The following is an 8,470-nucleotide window of genomic DNA, read 5'->3' on the forward strand; positions in this document are numbered from 1 at the left end:
CCCATAACTTTCTCAAGAAAATGAAGAAGTGGTGACAATGCCTAACACGGTAACTCCATATCCTGCCAAGTCCAGCCATCACAGTCCCCACCACCACAGAGATGCCATATCTCTCATGGGCTGTATCAGTGAGATGGACTACACTTGTCTCTTGTTAAAGTGGCAGCTGCAGGGAGGACTTTCAAATCAAAACCACAGAAATCACTAGCAAAAAGGAACAATTACTCCTGTTTGCTCACTCTTTACCAATCACTAAAATCCTAACAGCTATATAAGACAAGAGAAACACACAGTGCAAACACCAACTATAAATAAATGCACTCCAGTGAAATGACTGAGTGTAAAGCATCACTTACAGATTTGTTGTCATCAAAAGCATGCTCTTCTATTTCCTCTTCCAATCTATCAGCTGCCTTCCTGACATCTTCCAGAATTTCATCAAGCATCGACAGGCTTTTGTTTTGGTGCTGCATGTTCTTAAGGGCTTCAACCTGGTGTTTTTCTGCTGCTAAGAGTTCAACATATTCCATTTCTTCCTGTTGAATTTTACAACACACAGATAAAGTGTTGGCCAGGCCTTTGAGCAGAAAAAACATTTGACATAAATATATGCTTCTTTTGACACTAAACATTTTAGCAGGGAATTGCAAAAGCAATATAGACTTCATGAAGATATTTAAAGATTGCTTTCTGTTGTGCCAATTTTCACCAGATAAGTGGGCAAGAAAAACAACAACCAAACAAAATATCCACCAATTGCATTTTCTAATCCTTTAAACAGTAGACTTGCCCCAAGGTTCTGATCCAGAAAATACGAGAAAGAATTTACTTTGAGAAACTCTAGGAAACATTTCAAAGCCAAAAAGGCTTAGAACTTCATGCTTTAGAAAGGAAGCACAATACCTTGAAAGCATAGCTATACTATCTACAACAAACAAACAAATTAGATGTGAAGCACAATGAATCTTAACTTTATAAGCCCTTTTATAAACATAGGAAGAAGTCTGTTTATGGTTTTCAAAAAATTACAGTAACTGTGGAAACAGGGAAAAAAAAAAAAAGAGCTGGAAGAAAGATGAGCAGCCAATCACTCTAGCCAAGCTTCCTGTTCATGTTTCCCAAAAAGCACTCTTCCTATCAGAATTAAAACATATGACTTTTCCCCCTATTTCAGTTTGGGCCTCTTATCAACTTGCATTGACAGCTCCTGAAATTACTAGGTTTCAGAAGTAAAATGAGAAAATATGCTCATATGGTTTGATATGGTGTGAAAATATTTCACTAAGGTCCCTGATAAAGTTACGATGTTTCATTTCTCTTTGGATGTTTCAGATCCGAGAACTAAAAAGCTTAATTTACTGATCACTACTGGGCCTAACACTGTATCTTTTCCGTAGTTACCATGACAGTAACCAAACAGAATACTTTGTGTCTTGACAGAGAACAACTTGAGGCTTTTGGGGAAAAAAGACTTTCCTTTATATGCTTCCATTCTTTTAAAGATTGTTGAGAGAACAGCTATGAATTAGGAAACATACACAAGGGCAGCACTCCTTCCTTTCAGTTAGATTCAGGATGCTGAGAATACTTGGATGAGAGACCCTTTTGCTGTTCTTTTAGAGAGCAAATATTATCAAAAAGGAAAAAACACAGGCAAAAAAATGCAAGCAATCTATAGGTCTGACTCAATTCCCAGAAAACACAAGTTTTTGTCTCCAGATGCCCTGCCCCCCTGCCACACCCAGTTAGAAATCAGAGAACATAGGTCTCCCATAGATTGTGTTTTATCTGCCTACCCTCCACAGATATCCTCAATAACCTGAGCTTATGAAATGGTCCTAAACACCTACGCTTAAATAACTGGAGTGTCTTCTCCTCCACACATTTGCAGATGGACATTTTTCCCCTTGGAACCTGCAAGAACATGCACTTAATTTAATCAATTCCTTGACGCCAAGACAAGAATATGTTCAGTACAACCAGTAACTGTAGCCGAACCCTTCTAAAATCCTGACAGTCGGAGGAATGCCTCTGACTGAGATGAAACCACAGTATTGGTGTCTGTTGGTGTTTAGAATTATCACAGTTACACCATCATGGTGAAAGTTACCCAGATCCCAAAATAACTGGAGCTGGGAAGAATGTAACTAGTAATGTGTTTGGCCCAATGTCAACTATTAGTTCTTATGCAATACATAAGTAGGAGACACAGTCACTCTCATACAGCCTCAAGGAAAAACATTTCCTATCTGTTGCTCTCTGCTAGCAGACATTGCTTGAAAGATGTAAGAAACAGCCCCCGTATGAGCTGCAGATTCCCTGCTAATTCAGCAACAACTTAGAACACAAGATGAAATTGATAATGATTAGATTCTTTCCCTTCAAAAATGGAAGAGGTTTTGGGTGCAAGAAGCCCATCTCAGTCCTTTCTGTCTGCCAAGACAAACAAGCTGAAGAGAGCTAGAGGCAAACTACATAAAAAATAATTCCCTAATTTCAAAGAAGTTAACTTTCCCTGAATAGCAAGGTAGAAAAGCTTTGAAAAAAATCAGAGTTTAGCTGCATGTTTCTTCAATTAATGGAGACAAAGGTTTTTGTAGTCTATTAAAGTGGCATCTGTTTCCACCGACAGACTAGTGTGACAGCCGTAGACTGGGACAATCACAGGGAATGGTGTCCATAAAAAGCACAAGTTAATTCAAACAACCTGCTACATGCTAAGCGGAAGTGCATCTCAGTACAAACACTGCTGTGCAATTCAGGCTGGGATTGGAGACACATGATCACCAGGTACATACCAAGCAATCCCTTAAGCAAAGTAATACAGATAAGGATTGTGCACTTAACAGGAACACCTACAAACACATGAGCAAAATGAAGTAAGATTAAGTAAGACTTTGGGGAAATGCTGATTCAGAATGCAGTGTTGCTGTTGCTCTCTACTGTTTAATCAGAGATGACAAAAGCACATTCAGAAGAGGTTGCATCTTGGCACTACTTGCAAGTTATTTTTTTCCACCCATGTCTGATTAGAAGGCATCCAAGAAATCAGAAGCTAATTAAAAAGATTTTGTTGGTTTTTCCTGAACTTCCAAACAGGATCCTGGAGCAAAAGAAGGCAGAAGCCATCTTCAGTGCTTCTTTCTTACTTCCCCCTGCCCTGCACCATGAATGATTCCACTACATCTTTTCACAGCAGCAGAACCAGCAATAAATGCATCAGACGTACAAATATACCCCAGCACTAATGACTTCCAAGCACTTCAGCTCAACAGAAATAAAATAATGGGAAGAGTCCAGCACCCTCTACAGTTATTTGTATTTTCGGTTCACTCACTGTTTAAAAATAGATGTTCTATGAGTATACCAACAAAATAATCATTACAGTTAAAATGAAACTGGGACAAAATTGGACTAATATGTGTCTTACAACATAAGAACAAGTCCAAAACAAATGTATCTCATGCAATTTTTATCTTTTTGGCATGCATTTTTCCATATCCTTTGCTTCCCTTTATACAACAATTACAAGGTAATAACCACAAATATTCTGTTTAAATAACCATGTGCACGGCATAAGAAGGAAGGTGCAAAAGATTGCTCACTCAAGTAAATATTTTGATAATACAAAAAAAGCCTGCACAATCCACTTCTGCAAAAGTCAGGTTTTCATAGCACACACTTCTAAAACACATCATTGTACACACAGGCCTCCTTCTAGGAGAAGCACCATTCTCAAGTTCAAGGATAAATTACTTTATTATTTTACAGTAACATTACCAAGAATTAGGTAAATGGGAAAGAAGGTTCTGGACTGCCTCACTGCTGCTACTTTACAAACTCCAAGAAAGAAAAAAGCTGGAAAATCAAGTAAAGCTTATGACAATTTCTATGACATTTCTATGCAGCAGAGGCTGCCACTACCATAGAGTATCAATATACAAATCATATAAAGCAGTTCATTGGAATACACCTAGATCCAAATTACTCTCTATTCAAATTTGTTATAATTCAGTCTTCATTTCCACTGCACAGAACCACACCAGTCTGCCAAGTTTGCATCCTAATTTCTACTTCCACCAGCCTATCTTGGCACAATTCAATGGATACCTTTCCTGCACATAATTTCTTTCCATCTTCACCTGTCAAGATCTGCACATGTCTTAGCACAAATGCCCTTCAGAGACTCTAACAACTCAAATGCTAAATGCCAATTACATTTTTGTTCCTTCTCTTGGTCCCTTGTGCAGGGGCAGCCTCTTCTTTCGGAAGACAGAAAACAAAGAAAATTCTTAATATATTCCTCCAGTGGTTGAGGGGTAAAGCAAGGAAAAAACCAATTTAAATACCAAATAAATTAACTTACATTTTCTCTCAATGGGAGACTTCCAGTACATAGTCTGAACGCTACCTAGTGACAGATTGTGCTCAACCTAATGGGACATGGGAACTCAAATTTTCCATTAAGTACTTGTGTTCAACTGTTACTCATCTGTGTTTTTTCTTGGCAAAGTTATCTCAGCTGGCTCTTTCTTGGAAGCACTGCTTTTCAAACCTGCACTTCTTAGGTTAGGAGTGCAATACTGACTTTAAAAATCCAGTCATCTACTGATTTGCATGTCCATTTTACCCATATCTATACAAACACAGAAGTGAGAGGCAGCAAGTCATTCTGTTTTAACTGTGGACTTTGGTTTAGCAATTCTCATTTAAAATGGAAAAACCAGTCAGTATTTCACGATGTGATGGCATTATTTCCACTCAGCTAGTCCCACTAGCTTGGCTAGCGCAACTGTGCTATGTGCACGGATTCCCTGTTCATATTCCTTTCCCTTTAACATAGTATTTGCCATAGGTCTTACGACTATGCTTAGCTTTGAGATAAGAAGTATTGACTGCTAATAAGTTTTAAGAATTACTTGTAAATTTACTAATGAGAACAAATACTTCATTCAAAATCCATTTTCAACAGTAAACATTGCAAGTTTTATGTAGATACCTTTTTATTAAAACAGACTGAAACTGTACCATAATAAAATTAAAATCACAAGTAGAATATGAATATTCTAGTAACAAACATGGGGAAACCAACCTTAATTGCAGCTTCTCTCAAGGCCTCCAGTCTCTGTCTACTGCTCTCTTTCATATTTACAACATCTTTGTAATCACCCTGTAGAGCTCTCTGGAGGCCATGGATTGCCTGAAAGACTGAGTTTTCACTTTCATTTAGCTCTTTTTGGAAAATTTCGAAGGTGTGCACCTGAAAAAGTTTCTCTTCATCAGACAGTCCTGCATCCCTCTCAACTGCTCTTATGGCATTTTTTAGTTTGTTGAGAACAACGTTCTTTTGGCGAAGAAGACCAGACAGTTTTCTGCAGCTCTCCAACACCCACTGCTTCCTCTGAGTGATAACAGCTCCTTTCCCACGGTGCAGCTTTATTGCATGCTTCACTACATCTTCACGTTCTGCAGGGTTTGCTAACGGGCCACAAGGCAGTGAAACCAATGTCCACAGGGAAATCAATCCAGTCACTTTCATTCTTCACTTTATATTGGTCTTGGGAGAAACTGGTAATCCACAGCTGCTCAAAGCTTTCTGCTACATGGTTTCTGCATCTCCAGTATGCACACTAGGCTGCAAGACAGAACCAACCAGCTATCAAACGTGGTAATGTTGGGCCATTAGATCAAACTAACGTAGAAAATAAATCCAAGACGGCCTCCTGCACAACTATCTTTAACAGAACACATATGGTCTTCTTCACTCAACATTTACGAAAACCAAGAAACAGTCCAAGGTTATTGATAGATTTTTGTTTTCCCCTTGACTGTTTCCTAGATAACACCTTGTTTTAAAGCAGAGACTGGTAAGCTTAGTCACTTCACATGGTACTCATCTGCACTTCTTACATGAAAGAAAAGCCTTTAAAAATATCAGGCCATGATGTCATAGGCTGCATTTCAACCTAGCACTAGAACTCATTATTCTTAGCTATCAGTAAACCTTCTGTCTCTTCTCAAACCTATCCTAAAACTTTGTATCATAATCATTTGTTATTTATAAAGTCTCAGAAGCATTAACAAACTCAACTACACACATTCAACAAAACATAATGAAAAAAAAAAAAAGCTTAACTGAATCAGATTACATTATAAATCATAATTGTGGAAGAAAGAACAGCAAAACTTCCTGGACTTCTGGGTACTACTAGTTTGGATCAAAGACCTCCTTCTCCTGAAAGGCTGCAGGGCCTTGAGGTACTTTACTTCAAAACTTATTAGGGATCTTCAAGATTTTAAAGTAAATTATAAAAACACTAAATCAATTCATTCTTAAGTTCATTTCCCAACAACTACTTGAAGATCCATATTAAGACTGCTGTATTTAATTTTAACACCAAGCAGGATAGAAGTAAAAAACTAATTTCCTTCCCTCAGAACCTAGAGCAAAATACTGATGTTATTGTAAAATAACAAAGTTACATTTTCTTTTAAAGAAATCCAAACAAACACAAAACCCCTCAAAAAAACCCACATACCACAAAGCTACACATAACAATATATAAAACTCTGTACATGGCATTCTAAAAACACACATCATACACAACATGTTAATAGATCACCAACATAGCAGGTATTTCCCTAAAAATTTATTTATAGTCTTGATCATTGGGCCAGCAGCCTTAATCAAGAACCAACACATGGACACAGTCATCTGGAAGCAGTCTGCCTAACAGAGAATCTTCTTTTCCCACAATGCAGTAGCAGTCACAATCCCAGGTATCCAATTGGGCCAGCGATCGTCAATACATGGAATGAGCCCTGAGCAACCTGGTCTAGTGGAAGATGTCCCTGCCCAAAGGGGTTGGAGCCAGAGGGTCTTTGAAGCTCCTTCCAGCCCAGGCCATTCTATGATTCGATGGGAAGGGAACACGGCAAGCACAGTCATGCACTACCTTAATTTTACAAATGCCCTCCCATGTCTGTTTCAGAGAGAAATGAAAAAATCTGTCTTTGGGTTGGTTTATTTCTTTTTTCAATGCATGAAATGCAGGCCAAAGTATTTAGTTACTAATAGCTGACTGTGGGCTAGGGTTTAACAACACAAAGAGCTAAAACATTTAAAATTAAGAACTGAAAGGGCAACCAAAGTAGCAAATGCAAATCGCATCAGTCTAATGTCAATAAAATAACGAAGTACAAACATTTCGAAACTTTGATAAAGCTGTGGGGCTTACTATTTTTAAGAAATCAGGAAAATAACAATCCCCACCAACTGGCAAAGTTCTAGAGTGAAATTTAAGGAAGTATTTCTTCATATATACAAACTAATACTCTTCCTGTTTAGTAGGCTCGGGGCAGAGATTTTTCTAAATATGTATTACAACCTATTTCTGCAAGAAAGAGGGAGAAGAAAAAACCCAGTGTATATCCAAGAAGAGTAGAAGACTCTACTGCCTGTCTTACGTGGTACATCAAACCACGTAACAAAATTTTGAGCAGAGATTTATACCAGCAAAGTTCACTCACTGTTGCGCAGTACAAACTTAGCACTGTGGTTCAGACGTGGGACATTTTTGTTTCAGTGCTTTTTACTCAGCTAGCAAAAACTGTTTAGAGGAGTGACACCTGGGGCAGTGCTCAAAAGCTCTTAAGGGAATAAAGACCTCACATACCGAAATAAATGATGTGATGCTGAGCGAAAAAAAAAAAAAAGGCAAAAAAACTAACACTCCTCTCCATTCATCACCAGTAAGTATCAAATCAGAGGGAACTACTGTCGTTTGGAGCCCTTATTTAAGCAGCGTTTGCTTCCTGCCGGATTACAGCTCATCTTCCCCCTTTTTGCTTCCTGAACACGACACTGTAGCACCAGATTTCATCAAGCTGATAATACTGGGCCCTGCCTCTGGACCCTCTTGCGGGTCCTTCCACATCTGTCGGTTCGCCTCCACTCGCCCCCTTTACCAATCCCAGCTCCGCCCCAAGAGCCGCAGAGCAGCCGGGGCCGTGCCCGCCCGGCACCTCCGCCCCGGCGCGGTCCCCACCTGAGCGCGATGGCAGCTCCCGGCGCCGGTCCCTGAGAAAGGCCGGGCGGACAGCGGGGTACAAGGGGAAAACAGAAGGAGACAAGTGAGCGCGGGGGCGACCGGCCCGGCTCCCTCTCCCTCACGGCGGCGGAAGGATGGGGGAAAAGAGGCGGCCGCCCCGCCCGGCGCTCTCGGCAGCGACGCTCACCTGAGGGACGGAGAAGGCCCGCAGCGGCGGGGCGGGAAGGGCGGGATCGCAGGGCGGCGAGTACGGGTGTAAGGGGGCGGCGGCCGCTGGCGGAGGGCACCGAGGAGCCCCGTCCTTGCGGCCGCCCCTCGCCCCGCGCCGGTGCCCGAGCGCCGGGGCGGCGCCTCGGAGCGCAGCCGGGCGGGACCCACGCTCCGAGCGCCGCCTCGCGGCGGGAAGCGTCGCAGCGGCT

At 40.8% G+C, this 8,470-nt stretch overlaps 1 protein-coding gene across 3 annotated transcripts in view; it reads right to left on the reverse strand.

The window, feature by feature from the left end:
* Positions 1–8,417, reverse strand: part of TMCO3 (transmembrane and coiled-coil domains 3) — a 32,774-nt gene extending 24,357 nt beyond the window's left edge. The window contains exons 1-3 of one of the 3 annotated variants that reach the window (XM_039549642.1): positions 8,239–8,414; positions 5,093–5,635; positions 357–536 (exon numbers count right to left, since the gene is read on the reverse strand). In XM_039549642.1, coding sequence (XP_039405576.1) covers positions 357–536; positions 5,093–5,539 — 627 coding nt within the window. In that variant the 5' untranslated portion in view covers positions 5,540–5,635; positions 8,239–8,414. Of the gene's footprint in view, positions 1–356; positions 537–5,092; positions 5,636–8,238 lie in introns of all 3 variants that reach the window. The other 2 variants (XM_039549647.1, XM_039549653.1) reach the window with 2 other exon arrangements.
* Between the last annotated feature and the right edge of the window lie 53 nt (positions 8,418–8,470).

Source organism: Corvus cornix, chromosome 1 (assembly GCF_000738735.6).
Source record: "Corvus cornix cornix isolate S_Up_H32 chromosome 1, ASM73873v5, whole genome shotgun sequence".
In the NCBI taxonomy this organism is placed as follows: domain Eukaryota; kingdom Metazoa; phylum Chordata; class Aves; order Passeriformes; family Corvidae; genus Corvus; species Corvus cornix.